The sequence below is a fragment of the Spea bombifrons genome, chromosome 5, assembly GCF_027358695.1.
Source record: "Spea bombifrons isolate aSpeBom1 chromosome 5, aSpeBom1.2.pri, whole genome shotgun sequence".
Lineage (NCBI taxonomy): Eukaryota > Metazoa > Chordata > Amphibia > Anura > Pelobatidae > Spea > Spea bombifrons.
The window spans coordinates 77,174,587-77,200,279 of record NC_071091.1 but is presented as its reverse complement, the minus strand read 5'-3'; the positions used below and the strand labels follow the sequence as shown (position 1 = coordinate 77,200,279).

The 25,693-nt window shown below is 38.5% G+C and overlaps 1 protein-coding gene across 1 annotated transcript in view; it reads right to left on the bottom strand.

Annotated features, from left to right (window-relative positions):
* Positions 1 to 25,693, bottom strand: part of LOC128497713 (laminin subunit alpha-1-like) — a 39,487-nt gene that overhangs the window by 7,343 nt on the left and 6,451 nt on the right. Inside the window, exons 4-30 of the mRNA XM_053467873.1 lie at positions 25,299 to 25,403; positions 25,071 to 25,208; positions 23,339 to 23,460; positions 22,474 to 22,560; positions 21,837 to 22,030; positions 20,929 to 21,071; positions 19,467 to 19,565; positions 18,653 to 18,764; positions 16,728 to 16,887; positions 16,117 to 16,327; positions 15,769 to 15,885; positions 15,524 to 15,687; positions 15,041 to 15,179; positions 13,677 to 13,779; positions 12,977 to 13,093; positions 10,993 to 11,175; positions 9,765 to 9,919; positions 9,047 to 9,190; positions 8,313 to 8,446; positions 7,708 to 7,858; positions 6,172 to 6,296; positions 4,213 to 4,363; positions 3,742 to 3,886; positions 3,436 to 3,577; positions 2,974 to 3,088; positions 2,423 to 2,593; positions 257 to 408 (exon numbers count right to left, since the gene is read on the bottom strand). Coding sequence (XP_053323848.1) covers positions 257 to 408; positions 2,423 to 2,593; positions 2,974 to 3,088; positions 3,436 to 3,577; positions 3,742 to 3,886; positions 4,213 to 4,363; positions 6,172 to 6,296; positions 7,708 to 7,858; positions 8,313 to 8,446; positions 9,047 to 9,190; positions 9,765 to 9,919; positions 10,993 to 11,175; positions 12,977 to 13,093; positions 13,677 to 13,779; positions 15,041 to 15,179; positions 15,524 to 15,687; positions 15,769 to 15,885; positions 16,117 to 16,327; positions 16,728 to 16,887; positions 18,653 to 18,764; positions 19,467 to 19,565; positions 20,929 to 21,071; positions 21,837 to 22,030; positions 22,474 to 22,560; positions 23,339 to 23,460; positions 25,071 to 25,208; positions 25,299 to 25,403 — 3,779 coding nt within the window. The remainder of the gene's footprint in view (positions 1 to 256; positions 409 to 2,422; positions 2,594 to 2,973; positions 3,089 to 3,435; positions 3,578 to 3,741; positions 3,887 to 4,212; positions 4,364 to 6,171; positions 6,297 to 7,707; positions 7,859 to 8,312; positions 8,447 to 9,046; positions 9,191 to 9,764; positions 9,920 to 10,992; positions 11,176 to 12,976; positions 13,094 to 13,676; positions 13,780 to 15,040; positions 15,180 to 15,523; positions 15,688 to 15,768; positions 15,886 to 16,116; positions 16,328 to 16,727; positions 16,888 to 18,652; positions 18,765 to 19,466; positions 19,566 to 20,928; positions 21,072 to 21,836; positions 22,031 to 22,473; positions 22,561 to 23,338; positions 23,461 to 25,070; positions 25,209 to 25,298; positions 25,404 to 25,693) is intronic.

Here is a 25,693-nt window from a genome sequence, read left to right as displayed (position 1 = left end):
TAACTGAAGTCATAGAATGTATATTTTTCTCTAGCAAAGATTACAATATCTTAACATATTATAATTAACATATTAATTATAATAATTAACTTTATTTATGGAACTTTATTAAATTCCTAAAATTTTAAGAGGTTTCTATTATATCTTTCCCTTAAAATGTATCATTTGTCATATATGAAGAATATGAAACATTCCCTGATGCATCTTTCTACACTTTCTAGAGTTTATAATATAAACCTATATGTTTTGCAATTACCTCTTGTTCCGGATGACAATAATAGAGTGTTCTTGTCCATCACTAAAGGTTCCAGTAGGAGATTTGATGATGACCTTTCTTGTGCTGGCACCATCCACAGGGTTGATATGGAATTCAATATGTCCATTCACCAGCATTATAGCAAAGAATGGCTAAATGAAAATATATGGTTTTAAAATCTATATGTTAGTTCTGAGGGCTGAGATTCCCATCAAAGAGATACAAGCACATGGATAGTACTGATTTATATACATTCAAGGACCACATGAGGCCCTTGTCACGGAAGAATGTGCATGCAAATAAGGTTAACAATTATCACCTTTGCCTCTAATTGTTAACCTTATTTTGCATGCGCCTACCCAGAATCCCGTGTGGTTGTGGCAGCACCATGAGATTTCTGAGGGAAAAACAAGCCTCCTGGCTTGTCTGGTGTCTGTAGATGAGAGTTTAATAATACTTCTACTACCCCTTAAACCCTTAGGGGTTTCCATCACCTTTTACCCACCATAACTTATGTAATGGTTATATACATTATTATATACGGTCTAGTGCTACCGTGTTTCCCCGAAAGTAAGACAGTGTCTTACTTTCTTTTTATCCCTAAAAGCCCCACTATGTCTTACTTTCGGGGTATGTCTTATATTGGGAAAAAATTGAGAGTGATGGGAGTTATGATGTACTTTTAGAGCATAATTAGATCATGAAAAATACATTGGAAATGGTACAGCATAACACCCATCACTCTCACACACTTACCAATCAACACACCTACCAATCCACACATATACCAATCCACACACATATACACCAATCCACACGTATACACAAATCCACACACATATACACTAATCCACACACATATACCAATCCACACACATATACACCAATCCACACACATATACACCAATCCACACACATATACACCAATCCACACACACATATACACCAAACCACACACACATATACACCAATCCACACACACATATACACCAATCCACACACACATATACACCAATCCACACACACATACACCAATCCACACACATATACACCAATCCACTCTCACTTAATGCTTTCCTACCTTTCCTTTCTTCTTTCAGCTTCTTTTCCTCCTCTTCGCTCCTCTTCTTCAGTTCTGTCTTCTTCCTGGTTCAGAGGGCACGGACAGCGGTGGGCGCGGCTTCAGTGTTGTGCGCCGGGATCTGACAAGAAACCCCGGCGCACAACAGCTGTTGCCGCGCAGATCACAAGGGAGCGGTATCGGAGGTCATTAACAGACCTCCGGCTCCCTTGAGTGATTTTAAGCCGGGTTCAACCCGGCTTAAAATCACTCAAGGGAGCCGGAGGTCTGTTAAAGACCTCCGATACCGCTCCCTTGCGAGCCTGCTCCTCCAGCGGCGGACATTACTGTCCGTCTCTGGAGGGGTGCCGGGTGCCGCAGGTTGGCACCCCCTGGAGTGTGGCGCCCTGTGCGGTCGCACACCCCAAAGGTCGGCCCTGCTCTAAGGGGCCGGCCTTAGGGGTCTGCGGCCGCACAGGGTTTAAATAAAAACATCGGGGTTTTTTTTCAACTTTATTTAACATCCTCCATGTTAAATAAAGTTAAAAAAAACTTTATTTAACATCCTCCATGTTAAATAAAGTTTTTTTTAACTTTATTTAACATGGAGGATGTTAAATAAAGTTAAAAAAAAACCCCGATGTTTTAATTTAAATCCTGTGCGGCCGCAGACACGTAAGGCCGGCCTTGGTGGGGACTTCCCGGCCCCTTAGAGTGGCGGACCCGGCAAATCCCCCGTGTTTCCCCGAAAGTAAGACATATGTCTTACTTTCGGGGTACGGCTTATATAGCTGACCCCTCTGAAACTCCCGATACGTCTTACAATCGGGGGTGTCCTACTATCGGGGAAACACGGTAGTAACATTTTGATACACATGATATAAAAAGTACATTTACATTTATAGGACTCATCTTGCTTTTCAAGCAAACTACAGGTTAGCTGTTATAATAAAATATCTGCCCTTCTTTGGAGCTCTCTTTGTCCTGCAACAGGGACCAATCACCAAGCTCTGTAATTTTATAAAACCGTCATAAATCTGAATTATTTGTGTAAATATGTTTCATAAAATTATAATAATAATAATAATAATCATTTGATTACTCACCAAGAGAGCTTGCCTGCGACTGCGTTTTTCCGCTCCCTTGCCAAATCCAGCCACGATAATTCCAGATTCATTGAGTGTGGAGAACGATACCATTAGCTCTGATTCTGCTGCCAATGATACTGGCTGCATTTCCACGTAGCCATCTTTTAAAACGGTAATGCTACGAGTTGGCTACGGCAGGAGAAAAAGACACAAAAATACTTTAGTGGTTGGATTCAAAATCATTCACTCAGATTACAGTGGATTAAAAATTGTGGAGTCTCACAGATGCTATCAAATGAATAATAACATAAATAATAATATGCTTATTGGTTGATAGATATGCAACCGATAATCAGATTAAATGTACCTGATTGTAGATGCGGTAAGGTAAATGTATAAACTTCAGTTAATGCATCTATGATAACCTAAACTGTATTGAATTTAGTAAGTGAAGAAAAGCAGGAGTTTGTAGGAGAGCTGCGGTAAATAATATATGAGGTGACTTCTGAGACATTTCACTGATTATAATTGGCATTGCCTCATACAATTTGGATAGGAAGGTTTCTTACCTCCAGTTTACAGCCTTTTCTTACACCATAGGCATTTCTTAGCAAGTCAAAATTTGAGCGGGAAATCTCCAAGTTCTTTATACAGCCCACATATGACCTGCTGCTAAGCTGTTTTCTAAAATCAAGAAAGATTTGCAATTGATGTGATAAAAACATAATGAACATGTTTGAAAATGTTTTAGATAAAGGATACTTTCTTTATACTAAGTTTGAATAATCTTCGTTGGCTTGAAGTAAACATTTTCATAAAAATTGTGTAGTTGAGTTGCATTTAAACACACATCTCTTCTAAGGGGAGCCATCATTAAAACATTTAATTTAGCTTTACTGCAAGATTCATCCTTTGGAAGATCAGCCTGGGATCAAATCATTTCTTCTTGTTTTCAAACAGATGTTTTATTTACTAATGCAGTTTATGTTCGTCCAAAAATCTACAAAGAAAATTATAACTAGACGTAATACCTAACACTCCTGGATCTGGGAAGTCCACCAATATAAATAGGATCCTTATCTGACCGGTTAAGGTCTGAAGCAACGCCTGGAGCTTCTCCTTGCTTGGTTTCTCTCTGGGTTGAGTTGTAGGAATCCATCACAGCCAGTATACCTTTGTCACAAGAGAACACATCGGTCTTAAAACGAAACTTCAAATACTTCACTAGTTGAAATGATCTACAACAAGTTCTTAGAGGCCCAAAAACTTTTAAAAAAGTGTCAAGGATGGCCACGACAGACACTTGACTGGTTTGTGTGTGTGAGCTTCAGCCGTACCTTGCTTCCTGTTGCGCTGGAAGGCTACTTTATGCCATGCTCCATCATTATAGCGTCCATCTGTCATCAGTATCAGAGGTCCTGATCCCAATTCGACAGATACTCTCAGTTTACCGTCCACCATTTCCATAGATAAATAATCTCGCTGATAAAACAAGAACGAAGTTTGATCAACTTTGTTGAACCATACTGAGCAGCTAAACACTAGGATGTTAAACTTATTTCACCAATGTGTCTACCAGTTAAATAAATTAGTTTAAAAAAGCGAACCTTGACTTATTCTAAACATCATCTGGGTATTGCTTTAAGGCTTGGGTTCATCAACAAGTAAACAGCTGGACCAAAAGCCAAGCACCAAAAAGCAAGGGATTAGCAAAAAAACATGTGTTTTCATTTTTAAATGATTAACTTTTAGAACGTAGAAAACAATAGCTGGAAAGAAATGAAAATAACTAAAGGGCAAGGTCTTACTGTTCCATTGGAAGCAAGATACAAAAGAAGGCCATTTGGAGCGAATGTTCGGAAATGGATAACTATCTGAGATGAAGTGGAACGAAGCGTCTTCTCTACAATAGAATATCCACTGCCGTCAAAATGGAAAGCAGTTTCTTCTTCTCGTGGGCTACAAATACAAAAGGGAAAATTTCAGTCAAGCCATATCGTGGTGGACAAATGCTGGCACTACAAGTGCCATTGAGATAACTAGTATATGATTAAGAATAGCATTGCAGGTGGATATATCACAATTAGGCAAGTTTAATACCGGTATATGATTTAACAAGGGGTAACAACATTTACTCATCTCCATGTTAAAATCAAGTGTAATTATTAGCAGGGCTCTACCGGGGAGTTGAATTGGGCCAGACACAGGCACTTTAAGGCCAGCAGCCCATAAGTGACGTATGTATGCAGATGCAGGCTACACTCTTACACTCTCTCATGGTGCATCTGCACATTAAAAGGCCAGATCTGGCATGCAAGTGGCAGTTAAGGTAAGTGACTGGCGACAGCTGGCACCGGCCAGCTGTATACCTGTTGACTTACTATAGCTATACTCATTGCAAACGACTATGACAAGCATGGAGCGTGTCCACGGTTTATGCTTTTATAGGAGTAACTATGTAACTATCTGGCATTATGTAGAACTTATTAATGCAAACAACTACATAACTAACATTTGGAATACACCAAGAACTTAGATCCCTGCAGAAGTTTTACGCCTTATAACGCTCTTGCTGGTCAATATAAATTGTAATATTGCCACCTGCTGGTATGAACGTGTCATAACTACTCACTCACAAACAGTGGTGTTACGAAGGGATGAATCCTACATTCATATAATTGACATTTGTAATATTTAGGGGTGTCCCATCACCCATTAATTTGCAGGACATATATATATACATTTTACTTGTGGCTGAGTACTGCTACCTTGCAGTATGTACTCATAGAACAGTTCAATAACCGATTTCATGTATCTGATTTTCAATTGTGGGTAGCATGTGAAAATCTACATAATTCTACATTGTAACGCATGCTGGACCCCCATTTTAGGAAGATTATCCGTTATATACATATGTCATGGCTAATGGCAGATGTGTGATTCTACATTGGAATTGGTTATTGCTTCTCCAAGAACTGCACAAAGGGAAAAATCAGCACGTGTTTAAAAAAAATCTTTGAAAATAAATAAGAAGTGATTACTAATAGTTATTTAGGACTTAGCATTAAAATACATAGCTAGGAAAAATATTCCTTGTAAACTAAAACAATTTACACATTTGCATATTTTAACACATTCCTAAAGCGTACCCACTTTTTATGAGAAAGTAATAAAATATGTTTTAGCCATGCTCTGTAGGAAAAAATAAAAATAGAATCAATGTGTCCATTTTTAGTGATTAAAGCTGGTATCTGTGTTAGAGGCGAGTACAATTTTCCATAAAAAGATAAAACCAAAAAAAAAAAAAAAAAAAATCTATAAAATCACGCTCTCTGCTTCCTGCAGGAATTCCAGCATCATTTAAATTTCCAGACGTGTAAAAACAAGTAGAAAACACTTTTCTTATAATTTTCCATATATTTAAATGTTTTCTATTTTGGTGTGAAACTGTGCCTCTAACAGTAATGATGGGCTGAACATGAAAAGAAACAGAATATCCTCCTGCAGCCACTTTTGGTTTAATAATAGTATGTCTGGCTTCTATCTGAATACCCATTATAGGTTTAGATGTCAATTTTTGCATTTTACATATTTATTTTGTTGACAAAATATTAAATAAACCAAATATATTTTATTTTATTAATTAGGGGGGGGGCAGAAGAGCTTCTCTAAAGAAGATAAGTGAGCTTACAAAACATACATTAGTAAAAGGTAGCATGGCAACAATATAGAAATAGCATTAATACTTTTAGGAAGCTAAATAATACCTTCCATAGCATCCACCACATTTGCCCTCTCTCTCAACATAGTTCCATAAACCAATGGAGTGCCCATTAAGGAACGCCTCGCCCATGCAACCTTTAAAATCTGTGGTCTTGACTGCTGTTGATTTCTAGGAAAGAAAAATACACTGATAATTAGCCATGGGATTTGTTTATACACGTTTTAATGTTATTTTAAAAATATATTTTCCTAACTATATCGGAAAGCAGAACCTCTCCTGATGTCTTTAGGCAGCCTACAGGTCTGTATCTAAGTGTGATAACATCAGGCAAGCCCTACATACTACCTATGGAATAATGCATACATATTTTAGGTAGAGGACATCAAAGGTCTGTCAAATGCCTGTTGAACAAACATGTTTTTGGACTGTGTTCTAGCATACTTCTCTTTGACTCTGCTCAGACATCTTAAATGCATCCTAGGTTACAATGTCACAAAGATACTGATTTTGGCTTAAGCCAGTGTCTACATGCCAAGCTATATCTACTGATATGCTTAATATCCATGAGGAAGGGAGAAGGAGTGTGAACCAGAGGAGGGTTTGGGTTGCTCCAGGTTTCTGTACACCTATAAGATGGTTTTCCTAAATATAAAAATATATATGTATATATATATATATATATATATATATATATATATATACCGTATTGGCTCGGATATAGGCCGCCCCCGTATATAGGCCGCACCCTAAAAGTCTGGTGCGTTTTTAAAGAAAAAGTTTTTTTCTTTAAAAAAGCACCAAAAAAAAAAAAAATGCTGCCACTCTGTCCCCCCTCCCCGAGATATGCTACCACTGTCCTCCCCCCCCCGAGATACGCTACCACTGTCCTCCCTCCCCGAGATATGCTACCACTGTCCTCCTCCTCCCCCCCGAGATACGCTACCACTGCCCCCCCCCCGAGATACGCTACCACTGTCCTCCCCCCCCCGAGATACGCTACCACTGTCCTCCCCCCCGAGATATGCTACCACTGTCCTCCCTCCCCCCCCGAGATACGCTACCACTGTCCTCCCTCCCCGAGATATGCTACCACTGTCCTCCTCCCCCCCCCCGAGATACGCTACCACTGTCCCCCCCCCACAGAGATATGCTACCACTGTCCTCCCCCCCCCGAGATACGCTACCACTGTCCTCCCCCCCCCCGAGATATGCTGCCACTGTCCTCCTCTGCCCCCCCCCTCCTCGACTTACCGGAGCAGACTCCCGGGTGTCTTGCGGGGCCGGCGGGGGACATCTACGCAATACGCGTATGCAACTTCCGGTGCCGGTGCCGGTGCGGCCTATATTCGAGCCAATACGGTATATATATATATATATATATATATATATATATATATAAACACTTCTGTTTCACAATGATACAGCAACAACGGTGCAAGAAGACCAAATTATGGAGCTTGAGTCTATAATATGATTAATCATTTTTTTTTTCTATATTGTAGGTTTAACCATGTCTACAATTATTATAGGTAACAAATAAGTTCATGCTCAAAAAATGCATTTCATCTGGGAAATATACCTGTAATTGTCCTCCTATTCCCCCAACAAACATCAATGTTGAGTTATCGATGTGGAGTATGGATGATGTACCAGGTGAAGATGACATTTTGGCTGTGGGCTTCTGAGAAGTGCCAATTTCTTCCACAGTCAATGAACCTGATTTACCAAACCTGTGAAGATGAACCATGGATGTTATAGCTAATGATACTACAATATCATATTTGTATAACCAACTCTCTCAACTAATTAGTTTTTGTTGTCTTTGTGTCTATCTAACTAAACGCATACATACACTGATCCTGTATAAAATGTTATAAAGTGTTTTTTTCAACCTGGAAGGAACATCTCAGTAATTGGTACTGAATTTATTTATCAGAGAAGGTCAACTATATTAATTTACGTCTCAGCGAAATTACTTTTTGATAAAAGATAAAGTACCAGAACACAAAGGAATTAAATCAAAGTATAGAGTGGAAAATGTGGGGTTCAAGTTTGAAGATATTTTTTGGTGGTCAGTAAGTACAGTAAATGAACTCTTGTAGAAATCGTCACACTAAAGAACAAATCATTAAAAATCTGTACAATTGCCATATGTTTTACTGGTCACATCTAAATAAGCTTTACCTTGTTGCGTGTATTTTATGCCACTTGTTATTGTTTATCTGGATATCAGGTTCTTCGAGCCTTACAGATCCTGCGCCCAGGTCCCAAAGGAAGGAAACCTTGCCTTTCAGCATTTCTACCGCCATGAAGTCAGCCTGCAAAAAAACAAAATAAATGATCAATGTGCTAATAAAGCCCCATTTTTCAAATGCTGTAATTTCATTAACATTATGACTAGAAGTTTTATTAATAATAAAATCCTTTTCACTGTGTAATAATTCCCTGGAATATCTGTCTTCTGTATGTTCATATATACGATTACTTTAGTTGCATACTGTAGATCAAAATGACTTCAAAACTTTTGTAGCCGCTTTCATGTTCAGTGTCCAGGTAAACGCCAGGTGAATGCACAACTCATACAGAACTGAATAAAGACTCAACTCAATGGGAGAACAACTCGTAGGAAACTTTTAGCCCCCAAGTTATTGATAGTCGAACATTTCTTGGAAACGTTGATTTGAGTATCTATGGCACATAATGGAGTCTGAAGCTTAGAAGTATCCCAATGCAAGAAGGGCCAGACATTGCAAGTTTCTCCACAAGGGCAAATTTGCACTTTAAACCTGACTGTATGACTGTAGAGGGACACGATCTTTTCTTAGTAAATGTTCTTCAAATTTCTCTTTACTGCATGATACATCTGGCATTGAAATGGCTTTTTGTCAACAAATGCATGAAACATTAAAGTCACTCACTTTCGTGCTGCTGCCCAGGTAGAAAAGCAGGTTGTCCGGCTCGCCGGTCTTAACATTAAGAGTTAGAGTGCTGAAATGTGTAGAATAGAGCTCTGGGTGGTAAGAGCGTACACAATCTCTGTCGGCTGAAACAGCCACTTTAATCTGAAAAAATAGAAAACAATTTATTATTAATATCGAAAAACAATTGCTCGTTCAGTGCTATGTGCTGTAGAGTGCTTTATAGCTAAATTATATAGACTATTAACAGGCCATGCCAACACCACAGCTACTTATCAAACTTATTTTATGTCAGGGTCTCTCTCCTTAAAGTGGTACTGCTGTCTCTCTTAGATAAACTAAAAGGCAGTTATCTGTAGTGAGCTGTCTATGGTACGCAAGGGAACAGTATCCTCAATCAGTGAAATGGAAAGTGGACCAGAACCAATATTGAAATAATTCATCTATAAATCCAATTTTTGTTGCAAAGAAATGTTTGGGTTTAAAAAATATGATATGTTTTTAGATATGTGTTTTTCTTGGAAATCCGCTTCCACTTGTATGGTAACTGATTCTATTAAAAATAGCGCCTCTTTTAACCATCGAAAGGGGTTGTTTTTATGGTACTGAGATCATTATTCTAAATATGCCTTATACTATCTATGGCTGACTAAGAAGTCATCAGTAAAAGGTAATAGTTGAAACTCTCTTTTTTCCGTAACACTTTTATCACACTTACCGATGCGGCCTGTTTACGGGCCTGACTAATAAGCTCTTTAATTTCAGATAGATTTCTGCTTAGGTTTTCCTCAAGCAATTTCAAGGGTTTCAGTCTATCCAATAAAATGTTGGCCTGTGTTTCCACTTCTTTAATTCTGCTTTCCGCTGTTACCGCTGGTGAAACACAACATATTTAGGAGCTTGCACATACAGTATACATAAAAACATTAACATAGGTGAACCTAATACTCGGGCGCGTTGTGTGTTCTTAGCATGGCCTTTGTCACGAAGAAAAGTCCTACTACCGGCAACCAAGCGGCAGCTAGCCAGTTCTGCCAGTGCCTACCCGACAGCCGTCTGCAGTGCAGTCCCATCGGGCTGCAGGCAAATTTGTGATGCGCACTAGAGGGCCAACCTGTGCCGCGCAACAAGAGGCATCCCTGCGATGGATTTAAAAACCCGGAACTGCTATTAAGAAGCACCCTATTGTGTTCCTGTTACACGTATCAGGAGAATCTGCTCCAGAAAGTTCTGTTGACTCTCTGGCTTGCGATTTTGTACCTTGCTGACATTATCTGCGTCCCAAACCCAGCTATCCCGACTACCTGCGCTGTGTACCAACCTTGGCTTTTTCTGACTACTTGTTTATTATAACATACCCAGCGCTGGCTACTATCTGACCTGGCATTCTGTGGTACCTGTCCTGAGTACCTACCTGAGGCATTAAGTAGACAGGTATTCTGTACCTCCAGCAAGTGCTACATATGACTCTTCCTATATATATTATATATTATACACCTCCACACTATTTTGATCACCAAAGTCCCTGTCTTCTTATTTTGGGGCTCAACCTCTTGAGGCTGAAGGCTGAAGGCTCTATCAGGCTGAAGAACTGTGGTGTGTACGCTTCTGGTTCACAGCAGTTGTGACAGCTCTTCGGGGGGGGGAGACCATGAGCTGGTAGTCAAGCTGAAAATGGGGTCCCTTATTTCAGGAAATTTAGAATTTGACAGTAGATAAGAGATATTTGGTCAGTTTAGTCTGCTTGTCTCCAGAGTTTGAGATGACTCAATAAGCCTGGCCAAGCTCTGCTTTGGCTCTTGCTCGGGCTTTACAGAGCAGATAAAAAAAATGAACAGCATATTAAACCTCTTCCACAACGATTGTACATTCTATGCCAAAGTATTCCGTGCACCCTATATTTTTGCAGAAAAGTATCGGCGAGTGCATTAATGCAGGAAACATACTCGTCTTGGATGAGTCCGCTAGAAGCTCGTTGGTTTTCCGCAGCGTGTCATTGACTTTGGACAGCGCAGAGGACGCAGTTAACACCTTTTGGTTGAAGTTCGTGATATGGTTTAAAGTGCCAGCTGCACTGACATTGGCAGACAAGGCAAGCTCTTTAGCATCTTGTAGTTTCTCACTGGTATCTGTTCCAGGGTAGATAAAGCAAATTATGAACTTTTTCGCTTTGAAAAGTGAAGTTGAAAAATTGAGAAAAGGGAAAACATTTCTAAGAAAAAGTACATATAAAGAGGCTGTTATTGAAACCTGAATTAAGGGGTGGTTCTCAATTTAGGACACAAAATCCCAATGAGGATTATTCTTATGAGGAATGAATGCAGACTAGATTTTAATACTAACCCCACACTAAATTACTCACAGACATTAATGTGGCTCCTGCAGGGGAGGGCCGGCAGCCTAAGGCCTGGGGGGCAAGTCAAGTGAAGTGGCTCCGCCCCCTCGCACTCACCTTTCACCCCTCACGCTGCTCCCATCACTATGCGGCCATCAGACTGCTGGAAAACTGATCTAAACAGCCGCTGGGTGCTGATGCCACCGGCCAGAGCTACTTTAATCCTTTTTTTTTTTATTTATTTAATACACCGGATCGGCTTGCCATATTAAAAATAAATAAATAAAGTATTAAAGTAGCGCCGGCTGGCAGCATCAGCACCCAGCGTCCATTTAAATTCGATTTCCAACAATCTGATGGCCGCATAGTGATGGGAGCAGCGTGAGGGGTGAAAGGTGAGTGCGAGGGGGCGGAGCTTTCACCCCTCACGCTGCTCCCATCACTTGGCGGCCGTTGCATACGGCCGCTGGGTGCTGATGCCGCCGGCCGGCGCTGCTTTAATACTTTTTTTTTCATTTAATAGCCGATCCGGCTTGCCATATTAAATTTAAAAAAAAAAAAGTATTAAAGTAGCGCCGGCCGGCGGCATCAGCACCCAGCGGCCGTTTAGATTAGATTTCGGGCGGCCTGGGGGGCAATTGCCCCCCGGCCCAGCCCGCCCCTGGGCTCCTGCCCTGTTGGGGATGTGGATACGCAGTTATTGTTTTGCAAGAAATAAAAGCATGGGCTTGGAAGCTCAGAGGTTATTTCAGAAATTATGCTTCTCAACATTTCAAAAGGCAAAAGAAGGACACATTTTTGTTAGGAGCACGGTTACAGCCTTTTAGTGTGTATCGAAAAATATTCACAGCATTTAATGACTTATTTTGTCAGAAAATCACACTGAACAGCCATTAACAGGTAAGCAGGCCTCGCTCTCAGGAGGAAGTCTAGGCATTGTATGTCTGAACTGAATCAATAATTAAAGCTTCTGTTCCAGCAATATGTTTAGCAAATAAATCTTAGGAGACCTTTCTTTTTTTTTTTGGCAGTCTCATCACATTTTCAGTTTCTGAAGCTTAGCAATGTCTCATTAATGACATAAGCGTGATGTCATCATTACTGTATTCATTACGTTGTCATCACAAAACCATACATTTCTTCTTTTAGAGTCTTTTCAAATATATATAATGTCTGAGAACTTGCGGAACCTCCCTTTTAAATGCAGTGTTCCACCTACTCTAATGAATATGCCCAAGAAATAATTATTTAATACTGTATATGTTTTTTCCAGGAACATAGGCAACCAAAAAGCAGACACTAATAGATTCTTGCTATAAAAACTGAAAAAAAGTTTTGTTTTATAGGTAAAGAAGATACCTTTTACACTAGGATAAAATTCAGCTTTGTTTTGTTAATGCCCATTTGGAATGAACAGAGGATTATGCTGAGATGGTCAGGAATTAAACCGAAGCAAATCATTTATGTGTTTCTATTGTGCACCTGTACAAAGACTCTTTTGTCTGCATTTCCATCAAAGATGCACATTTTTATTAGTGGAAGTACAATTTGTAGGTACAGCTAGAAGTAAATGAATACGCCTTAATGCTACTTACCATTTGGTAAATTTCTCAGAGCCAGAAGCTGTTCACTTATTTGACGTGTAAATGCATGAGTGCGTTTTTGTATTGTATCTGCTTTTGTTTTCAGATCGTTCAAATCAGACACAAGACCTATGGGAACGAACAAAAGAGTTTGAGAAGATTACCAATTTAAATATCTGAAAGGAAGAACTGTCAATGACAAACAAGTGTCGGGCATAAGAAATTGGATTTTTATTTTTCTCAGTAGGTGTTTCTGCTCTGTCTGATGATGGTAACTTCACGTTGTCATACTGAAGTGTCATTTGATTACAGTGCGGATGCCACGTAACCTTTCAGCTTCCATTTTTTTGTTTAAAACATCCAAAATGACACAGAATCACTGAAATAAACAGTAATCTATTTGTATGCAGGCCTGGACTGGCCAACTGGCAAACCGGGTAAATGCCTTGTGGGCCAGTGCCAGATGGCGCTGGTCACTTACCTTTACTGTCGTAGATCTGGCTGCCAGCTGGACACACGAAGCTGGACACTGCAGAGGTATAGGAGTGTGGCATGCGTCCTCATATAACCATTCTTTTATTGGATCAAATAAGAATGTCTATCATTGGGGTCTATAAAAGTAGCTAATACTCCTAAAGTCATGTAAAGCTATGGTACTGACAAAAATATAGTATAATATGGTACGAAACTATCAAAGTTCCCAGACCCTTACCTTCCGTGCTAAGACTTAAATTTTTGGCCTCATTCAGAAGTTGTGTGCTGAACTTCATAGAATTTTTTGGTGCAACTTGTAAAGATCCATTTGCCCCTGAAACCTTTTAAAAGAAAACATATCGTTATCAGATTTTTTAAATGATGTAATAAGTCAAAAATGATTTGTGTTTGTTTGTGTTCTTAGAGTAAAAGTTGTAGTTTCAGTGCTATACCTGCAGTGATAAAATGTTAACCATGGTCAGTAAGGTAGGTTGGGGAATTAAGCTCAAGTCAGGTGGTATATATTGTCTGTCATTTACACATTTATCAAGTGCTATTAAAGAAAATAACTGCATTATATCTTAATATTTGGTCAAGGATGCCATTTGTTGGCACCATACATATTTTAATATGAACGCTATAAGGACAAATCAAATGGACAATTAAAAAAAACTGGTTATAGGCAACACTATGATGTAGGCATTGGATAACTACTTAAAACTAAGCACAGCAGAAACAGTCCCAATATAAAATGTTGCATTTAGAACAAAATGAGTTCTAGGATATGGTCCTTTTTCAAAAAGTTATCTACATGTTTGGGGGTCCATAAACCTGAGATCCAATAAGCTTTTTGCATTGTTGTGATGTGAAGGACAAAATATATTCTAACACTAAGCAAATAGAGGTCTGGAAAGTGATGGGATGTTGATGCTTTCACATAACACTGGAGATCTAAGTTATTATTTTACTTTAAGGAGAATTTTGTTTGTGACCAGATGCATTCTATAGTTCTTCTCTAGGTTTCGTGTATGATTTCTGTCATTGTAAGACACATTTTCTGGGCTAATTTATTACAGGGGTACCTGGCCAGGGAAGCCACTACTTATCAGACACTATGGATTAGTTGGGTTTTTTTGCCAGTTAACTAAACTATACATTAGTGCTTACTTTTTAGGTCTAAAACCTTAGGCGCCATATCATATAGTTCATAGGGTTAACTGATGAAAATTATACAACCTAAAAATGAACTAGCAATTCTTACTGATCTTAAGTAACAGTGAGTGGACATTACTAGTGACATTATTTCCAATAAACATTAATCAATCTAGTTAATATAATAATCTGAAAAATAAAAACCCACGTTCTAATAAAATGTGCTTAATCTTTGATACTGTACTGGAGAGTTTTGGCTATAGAAGGTGTACCGTAACCTAAATTTTGTATATTTTTTAGCATATGGATGTCATTAGGATACAAGTCTATTAAGAGTGTTAATACAATTGTCTATTAAAATGTCATTGTGGATTGATAACACTAACAGTAATCTTTTTACCATTCCATGTTCTTTAGACCTATGCACCTGCCGCTCTTTGAAGACCTTACCATTGCCAGGACTCCTGTAACTGTGTGGTTACACTGTTCTGCAAGAACCTCTGATTGCTCAATCATATTTTTGATATCTGTGTGAGAATGGATCGCACTGGTGGCATTCAAAGAGGCATTCCTTACATCTAAAAGAGAACTGGGAACACACAAAAAAAGATATATTATTATATTGTCCCTTTAAAATATGATGTTTTTGCTGAAAAGATTTTGTAGCAAAATGAGTTAAAAAAATCACATCATCAAATGCTACAACTAAGGTTTACAGCTTTAAATAGCAGATGTGTTGTTCTGCTTATGCATTTGTTTTAATAAAATAATCACATCTTCTTCTACTACCCAGCTTGTAGCAATTTAGATTTGACTTCCATTTAACTTAATACCGTGACAAAACCAAGGTAGATGGCAATGCTGACTTATATGAATATGACTGAACTGGATGAATTAATAACTACATTTTGGTATTAACACTGCTATGTTTACCTATTTAGAGAAGCAGAAAGTTTGTGTAGTTCAGCTGCATAATCTTCTGCCTTATAGACCATGTCAAGTGCGTCTCTTTTGGCCATCTGCATTACCAGACGATCTACATGGTGTCTCAGTTTAGAATTCCAAAGAAGAAGCTCCTCTTGGTGGGTCTCCAAAACCTATGGACAACATTACAACATTAAATCCACATTAAATGACTCTCTATGGTCCAATTGATTCAGTGACACCTGGATACATACAGATGTAGCATTAATGGTGTCCTCTGCAAGCAAAACTGCATCATCCACCAGCCCAAGACCTTCCTCAATCAACAACACAGAACGGTTCTTATTTTCCTGAAGGTCGTGTTTTTTTGTCTGTAAGGGAAAATAAATAAAAATACATTCCGCTAAAATTATTTTGATTGTTCCTTATGATTTTTTTTAGTTATCCATGGGTCAACTTTCATACTTGCAGCCCCTAGGACTAATGCAGAGTTCCCCCGGGATGCAAAGATGTTTCAAACGTAAAAGTATTTTTTTAACCTTGATCAATTGTTTTACCACATTAATAGGTAATTACAAACATAAATTCTGAAACTCACTTACCCTCAAATCAGCCAGATTTCTTTGTATAATGACCAGCAGATCGTTGGTGTTGTTGGTGTTTGCAGATGCCACATACAGCAAATCCTCCGCTGCCAGTAGTTTGTTGTTACGTTGTGCGAGGGCATTTTCAAGACTATTTTTTAACTTTGTTAAATCTTGGTGTGGCTTCTCATATTCTTTCTCAACTCTGTGTAGATAGCCTTCTGATACTCTGATAAATCATAAAAGGAAAAAAACTACTCAGATAAAAGTAAATACCGCTATTGGTTCGGGTCTGGTACTCTCTGCAGAATTCACCTTTAGTCTAACTTCTTGTGTTCTTGTGACAGGCGGTATAAAAAAATAAGGAAAAGGGCAACTCATTTTAAAAGTGTGTTTTAATTTATATAGATATATTTGATTTAGCAATTCCTTTTTTCCCTGTGAACATCTAATAAACAAAACAAATATATGTACGTATAATAATAATATAAAATGTATACGTACTAACATGTATACTAATATATATATATATATATATATATATATATATATATACACATACACACATACATATACATACACACATACATATATATATTTCGCAAAAACAAGAAAATAAAAGCGCTTACTTGAGGGTTTTGGTAGCATCTTGACTTTGATCATTAAAATATTTCGACCTCATAGAACTGAGCATTAAGGAGACATCATCCTCATAATTTAATTGCAAATTGTCAGAGAGCTGTGTATCAATGCTCGTCTCATTTAGGCTTTCGACCACTTCCACCAATACTGCAAGAAAGATAGGTTAATAGCTCATTTAGAAAGCTCCCAAACACTAGAAACGACAGATCTGGCCACATAGTCAAATTAGGCAGCTGTCTAGTATGCTGAGTTGGTAGGGGTGCCACTCTCTATATATACCGTATATTCCGGCGTATAAGACGACCGGGCGTATAAGACGACCCCCAACTTTTACAGTTCAAATATAGAGTTTGGACTATACTCGCCGTATAAGACTACCCCTCTACCCAGCATACAACAACCAGCCAATCACGGCAAGCAATGTACCTTACCGGTGATTTGCTGGTTGATTTGCTGACATATACATACATGCACTGCCCTTACACACACACACACACACACACATATATATAATATATATATATGTGTATATATATATATATATGTGTGTGTATATATATGTGTGTGTATATATATATATGTGTGTGTATATATATATCTACACATATGCCTGTCCATACATACACATTTATACACTGCCCTCACCACACACCCCTGCCTTTACACACATGTATATGTATATGTATATATACACACACACGTATGTATATATATATATATATATATACATACATACATACATCAGTGTGTGTGTATATATATTATATATAAATATATATATATATATATATATATATATATATATATACAAAGTCCAAAATCAACAATTGCACACCAATCACCACTTTTTTAGCCCGGTGCCAAGTAGCTGCAACAGCAAATCTTATAATATCAAAAAAATCGTTACCGGCACTCCAGGGACTTCTTTAAATAATCACTCCAGAAACAGCAGTTTTCTAATCAACGTTTCAGTCTGTTTATTAGACTTTCATCAGGACACGTGTGTGTGTGTGTGTGTGTGTGTATATATACACACACCAGCTTACAAATACACTGACCATATCACACCAACATACATACACTGCACTCACACCCCTTTCTCCCCATCTCTTACCTTATCTTCTGTCTTCTTTCTTCCATCCAGTTGTGGGAGCGCGAGGTCTGGCACTTCAGACCTCGGCTTCCCTGCTCCCTCATCACTACGCGCCGGCAATTGATGCCGAGCGCCGGGACATGACGTCATCCCCAGGCTCGGCATCAATAGCCGACACGTAGTGATTAGAGAGCAGGGAAGCCGAGGTCTGAAGTGCCAGACCTCGAGCTCCCTAATGTCGGGCTAGTTAGAGGGAGGTCGTGATCTCCCCAACCAGCCCTGCTGATCAGGGCTAGTTGGGGAGATCACGATCTTGCACCTACCTCGGCGCGGCCCTGAAGACCGGCCCAGGGGAGGCGGCTTCTTCACTCGCCCCTCCCCTAGAGATTGGTGGCTTCGTGGGAACCTCCGGCTTGGTAAGTACCCGGTGGTTGCATTTCTTAGGGGTTTCTAAGTTAGTACCCGGCGTATAAGACGACCCCCCACTTTTAAGAAGATTTTCTGGGGTTAAAAAGTCGTCTTATACGCCGGTATATACAGTATGTTTTTTTTTACAAAGAAAGTATACATGTAGCACTTAATTTACCATGGGTGCTAGAAGTCCTATAGTTGTCCATGTATGCTATCAACCTCAGTACTAGAAGAAAGTCTGCGTTGATTTAAATAACTATTTAAAGTTAATAAAGTACGCGCAAAAAGGAAGAACTGCCCTTATATCGCCAAACAACTTCTATCTTTGACAACCAGATAATTGCTGGATAGGTATCTGTAGTTCAACAACTGTTGGGGATAACCCCATTTAAATGGCAATAAATGTACCTTGAATAGTCGTTTGCATTTTGTCAATAAAGCCGATTAACTCTTGAGTCTTATTCAGAGTTCTGATGGTGGCATTGTTCAGTGCTTCTCCATCACCTATCACCTGCTCCATCTTAGGGAAAAGTAAACATGTATGATTTAGATTTTTTAAAATGCAAAACAAATTACATTTAAGTTGTAGAACAATGAGCAATGTATAGATCATTTTGAACCATTTAATAATATCACTGAATCTTAAACGCTCCAAAGCACCTGTATGTAATAAAATATTTTACATAATTAACCTAATTTTAATTGATCTCGCAGGATAGATATACGAATTTCATAAAGCAAAAAAAAAGAAATACTACAGTGCCCTGAAAAGGTATTTATTGTAATTATGTCTGTGTGTGTCTAGTGAAATTAAACCCAATTATCTATTATATTTGGTTAATTGGTTTAGTATCTAAGGGGGCAAGGGTCAGATTTTTTTTCCTTCTACAAATGAAAAGATCATTTAAGAACTGCACGTTATCTTTGCCTAATATTAAAATTATTTGGATGATCAAAAAAAATAAAAAAAAAAAATGGTGACAAATATGCAAAAATAGAAATTGGGGGCAATTGCGTTTTTGTAGCACTATATGTATTGACCTTATTGGACACATATGAGGTCTACTTTTTAATATTTGCCTTACTAGATTTTACATTAAGAAATAGACGTAAATAGAATTAAAGCTGTCCAAGGTATAACAAAGCAAACTTCATATTATGGCGATCTTAATAAAAGAGGCACTGTAGGAAAATCAATCTGCAGATTGTGGCGTGTACTCACGTGCTGCTCAAGTTGGAGGGTGTCTTTAGACAAAGAACTGAGCTGCTCCATTGTCTTGTCCAGGGATATTATTGGGCTGACTCTTATTGGCACAGACTCCTGAAAAACAATCCAAATTTGTCTAGTTATTGAGAATATTGAGAAACGTGACTTAAAACTACACATTTTACTTGCATAAACCTAGATAAAAATAATGTAAACTTTACTTGGGAATATACCTAACAGATGGAATATACCGTATGTACATATGAAATAAATGAATATGTGTTTTTAGTCAAATACATTTAAAAAATGTAATGATGACATTAACCTGACTGAGAAATATAAGAGATTCCAGAGATGCCATAATAAATGCTCATGGACCTTGGACAGGAATACAAATCAAATCTGTACTTCTCCAGCCTGAACATACATGGATTATTATTATTTATTGTTTTATATAGCGCCATCAAATTCCGTAGCGCTGTACAATGGGTGGACAGGACATAACAAGTAGTATATAACATAACAAATTGACTTACAGAGACAACAGGTGAGGAAGGCACTGATCAAACAAATTTACAATCTAGAGATACAAGCCTAAAACATGCAGAAATGTATAAATGGCCAAAGAACAGGGTATTTTATAGATAGATAGATGCTATTTACTTTCAGTTTATTTAATGTGTGACTTTCAACACTTTGTATTATTTTTTTTTTTCCGGGCAGACCTCAAAATAAAGTGATTGCTGTTGATTTAGACTTTAAGAGCTGTTGCGTTTCAGCTATGTGCTCGTAACCTTTCAATAAATCCTGTGAGCCCTTTCCATGAACCTCAATGTTTGTTGTATCTTAATCTCCTATCAACCATCGTTTTTGGCTTTTAAGGCATATTTAAATATGTATTAAAATTATATTTGCATATAATTGCCTCTGGTAATTGGCGAACATCATGCTCTAAGCCGGGACCTGATTACATTACGGAGAGAGCAGCAACTTCATCTACAGATCCAATTTGAACAGTTTCAAGAACATCATAAAGACCCTTTATTAGATTTTATCCAGTTTTCCCCGATCTGGACAGTATCAGCCACAACTTGTCTACAGAGAGCAACTACATTATTTGTACGGAGGGATGGAGGGAAACTTAAAGTAACATAATTAATATTTATTAAAACACGTTCTTATTCACTAAGCTGCCTATGTTATAATATTTCATTTGCAATCTAATGTTGTTGATTAAAATTAAACTAGACCCACATTCTACATATATCTACCATTTCTTCTGGGAGGCTGTTCCACTTATCTGCCACTCTTACAGTAAAGTATAACTTTCTTATAAGTCTATATTACAGATGGATGGATGAAACATGATGAAAGCAAGCGATAGGTAGATAGATAGATAGATGATAGATAGATAAATACCTAATCAAATACCGCCATATCTGGTTGAAATATGTGTTATACGTTTTGAGTAAGATACCTTAAAGTGCTTTGTCACATTTTCCAAGTTGAATAGAGTTTGATGAGGTGGTCTACCAATACCGGTCATATTAAAAGAGAAGATGGCCTGGTGCAAACTATCCAAATCATCAAGTAATGTTCCAGTGCAATCATCATCACAAGCTGGAAATAAAAGAACAAATAAATGGTCAAAGCCATGGACAGGCAGGAAACAGCTTGAGTACTTTATACCCCAGTAGTATTAGATCATTTTATTAAGGTGCACTGAAGAAGTGGTGTTAAGATATATCTATTAAGAAGTGTTGCATGGATCCTACAATAATAGACTCAACAGGTTCTAAAAAACCCTTTACTTCCAATCAAAGGGCAGCACTACTATGTAGCAGCTTGGCCCGTCACTATGTATTATCACACGCAGGACACCACTGAAACAGGCTTGGGTAAGTTTCCCTGAACGTCTCACATTAATAACGTTATCCCACACAATGAGCACGAAGCATCTAGTAAGAGTTGGTGAAGGAATCGTTAAACAGCATTAAATAACGAGGACACTCTTTACCCGTATCTAATTATAATATGAAATAAAACATATTCAACGGTTTCATATCTTATTATGTTTGGGTCACATGAAGTGCGATTTATTAGGTGCACCACTAGTGGCAAGGGTGACCGCCTAATTTTTGGCTTAGATTGGCCATTGTACCGAAATGTACTTGTTCGTGCCTCTGATCCATCACTTTCCTTGCATTATTAAACTTTTTCGACTATGTGTGTGAACTGGTTCTTTTGACTTATAAGTTGCTCTTATCACAGCGTCATTCCCCGTCCACCCAACTCTATATACCTATGTCAAAGGTCCCTTTCTTCCACTAACAAAATAGCTAGGTTATCGGCACAGTATAGAGTGTACTGATGTGTGTTACTTACATATACATTCTTCTTCCAAAAGAATGTGTCTTAATTCACAAGTATCACAAAGACGGCCAGTTACTCCTGTTTTGCAAATGCACTGGCCGGTTAGCCGATCACATTCATTATTCAATGAGCCGCTTGGGTTGCAGTCACATTTCTGGCAGAAGCCATCAGGCTCATTTGGATTTCCGTAGTAGCCAAGAGAACACCTACATGTTACAAAACATATACAGAATACATTATTAAATACTTTATGTTTGCACCATAACTCCCTTGCATCATAAGTAGCTATTGTTAAAGAAAATGTCAAGTTCTTATTTTAGCGTCTTTTAAATAACTGAACTGGTCCAACTTTTCTAGTGTTTCTGTGAAGCCCAACAGCTTGGCCAACACCGACAACCTGGCTTGTTTCATAGGCTTCAGTGATAATAGCATTTACAGGAGCCATTGAGTTTAGTGCTCGCCTCAAGCTTTAGGAAAATTGATAGGGTTTTGGTCCAAAAGATGACAGGGTCTTTTGCTGAAGATGGCATAAGCTATTGGGAAAACACAGAAAAGTATGTCTTCTTTGTTGTTTTCAATGTTCGCCCCCCAAAAAAAGAGTAAAAACTGACTGTAATACTCTCTTTTCAATAGCACATATGGTCCTTACCTTTCACAGTATCGCCCTTCATATCCAGGTAGACAGGCATCACAACGGAAATCATTAATACCTTCTAGGACGCACGTGGGGCTAAAACTAGGAACATAAACAGTAAAAGGGAGTTTAAAATGTTTAACAATTCTTCTCACAATTTATAGCGCAGAACTGCATACTGTCATATTAGAGCAGATTTTATTTCTCTATGTTTATATTTTTATACTTAATTTCTCTAATTTGCTAATACAGCATGTAATCAGAGCTATATTACCCTAGTCAGCTTCCAAGGACAGGAGACCTCAGAAGAATGCCAGCTTCAAACGGCCTATTGAGCCCCAGCTAGGAGGTTTAAGAGATCAATCTACTCAACACAGCACATTGTTTTGGGAGAAGGAAGAGGTCTGAACTTCTCCGTCATGCTTCCGCGTGCAACTGAATATTTAGTGCCAGAATATGGTGTCATGCGCAGACATCATCTATCTATATGCAGAGGTGGAGTGGTCAGACAGATCTATACCACCGTAAAGGTAGTCATTCAGACACTTGAACTCTGTATTCCACTGTACAACTTAGTACCCCATTTTCACAAAAGCTTCTAAGTAGGACATTGATGTTAAGCATATATTTTTGGCTCATTTGCAGATGCTTCAAGATGCCTTCTTATGGTTATTTCTCAACAATATAATTGCGGTTTATGATACCAAATCATGTTGATTCCAGCATTAATGCTAAGAGGACTAGAAACTGACACCATCAGAAAAGATTCTAAAAAAAGCAATATTAAAACATAAATATCTGATTTGTGGAGTAATGGCAGACAAGGAAGAAGACTGTACACACATTTCAACATAAAATAGGTGTTTAGATGTAAAATTACCTCTGGCTGTTGCCCTTGGGACAAGCACACAATGAGCAATCTGCAATTGACCCAGTTACTTTCCCATAGTAGCCAGGAGCACATAGATGGCAGTGGTCACCAGCTGTATTATCTTGGCAGTCCTGCAACATGACAGCAAACCAACAATCAGCATTGCCTATAACTGGTTGTCGCTGGTAATACACTAATCCTTCACTTAATACTGCAGCAAGGAGGTTCTATAACAATGTACCCACTTTCAGGTAATGATCAGGGAAATTGGTGAAATCTGACAGTATGGTTTTTAGACTGGTCGATGCATGTTATCTATTGCTATAAGGCATATGTTTTTATGAAAGACACTTTTTTGCACTCGGAGATTGATTTTTTTGTTCACTATGCGGTGTTAGACATGTGAGCATAGCTAAATATTAGCTCCAAAGAAGGGGCCTATGGGATTTTGAAAAGTTATGGTATTTTATTAACATGTTGGCCCGCTAATGGCTGTATCTATTGTGAGACTGTGAGCCCCAGGGAGTTGATTGGCATGGCATCTGGGTACAGCTGCTATGCAGATTATACATATGGGTCCCTGGGGTGGAGCAATTGGAGAGCAGGGTGGGCCAATGCTCCATTTCCCCCATTTTGTGGAAATTCCATGCCAGGTTTTCCAGGAGGCAAGAAGTCCACAGGATCCGGTCCGGGATTCCTATGGGGCCGGCATAAGGCACAGGTGCTGGACATTAAAAACCCCTGGAGCCTGATACTCAGAGAGACTGTTGGGGGGAGAGGAAGTTCCCTGTGCTCCCAGGGCAAGGAGAGGCCCTGAAGAAGACAATCCCTGAGCCAAGTGAGGCAATACCTGCCTGGACGTTTTGTGTGTTGTCTGGGGGAGGTTTTCCAGAGCCTGGCGTAGCTGGGTCTGGCTGGCAGGTTGAGTTAGTGGGTGATTAGGCTGGTCAGTCTGGACCAGCATAGTTAAGTTAGAGAGGGCTCCAATTGGGAGCTAGGTTTTCTTTTTATGATTTGGTTTTTGGGGTTTAAGCGGTTAAAATAAAGCGCTGTTTTGTTCAAAGCTACTGTTCCTGACTCTGATTGCCCTAGAGGACTGTGCTTAGGACCCCTAAAAGTGACATGTATGGCCCTCATGCTATAGGGTTTGTCACACTATTTTTATTGAATGGGAAATTGGGATTATACAGTAAATTATTGCAAATTATTAAAATATTAACCAACTCTCTGGTGGGGGAGTCGTAGGATAAAATTGTACAACGCCAGTGGGTATTACATGCAATAACATTCACCTTAGTCATCTGGCTTGATCTACTATCATATAAACTAATATTTAAATGCTCAAACAGACATAACCACAAATGGAAAAATATTTATCTAGATGGTCCAGAGTTACAGTTTTGCACATACATTCAGAATCATACAAAATACCCCTGATTTTACTTATATATAACATAGGTAGACTTGAATAAATGAAAATATTGTTTCAATTGTAAATGTTGACTGACCCCTTCAATGTGAGGCAATATTAAGATATGAAATAATATATAAATACGATGTAAATACTGAAAATATATTATCTCTCAAGGACCCTAAAATTGACAAGTTTTCACCCTAATTTTATTCTAACATTATTTTAATGTTAGTTATTAATGTAATTACAATGTAGAATGCATTATCATAAATGAGACTGAAATGTAATATATCTGGCTGCTTTGAGATCCTGTATAATGTTACATACCATGCATCTGCCAGTATCTGGATCACAGATCTCGCTGTGGTTGCTGCACTGACAGGGGACACAGGGAGGGTTTTGGAAACGTAACCCTAAGATACTGATTTCTGAGAGCTTCTCTCTATAGTATCCAGGTGCACACTCCTAAAGAAAGAAAAAAATGGGGTGAAAAGGGTAAATCCATTGTTTTTGAAACGGCAGAATAAAATTCTACTTTTTGGAAATGCAACCTACCTGACATGAAAGTCCTCTATAACCAGGGGGGCACTCGCAGACCTCAATGAGATGAGCAGCTTCTCGGCCAGAATGCATGTCTGATGCCTCCACATCCCATCTGCACTATGATGGGACCTTCGTTTTAAGCCCAGTGCTGCGTGACCAACAGTTCCCGACCTGAAAAGGATTTTAGATGTTCTAGATGTGGCAACATGTTGTTATCTAAATGGTATAATTGGTCAAACATGACCTTGGTCTGAAAGTTGTCTGTCTACACCTGAAATCCATACAATTGTGCATACCATAACAACACAATGGAACAGCAATGAATTAATTGGCAAGCTATCAAGGTAATTATATTTACGCAAGTTCTCCAACCAATCCTGGGATGCATATTAATACCCTCCGTTGCT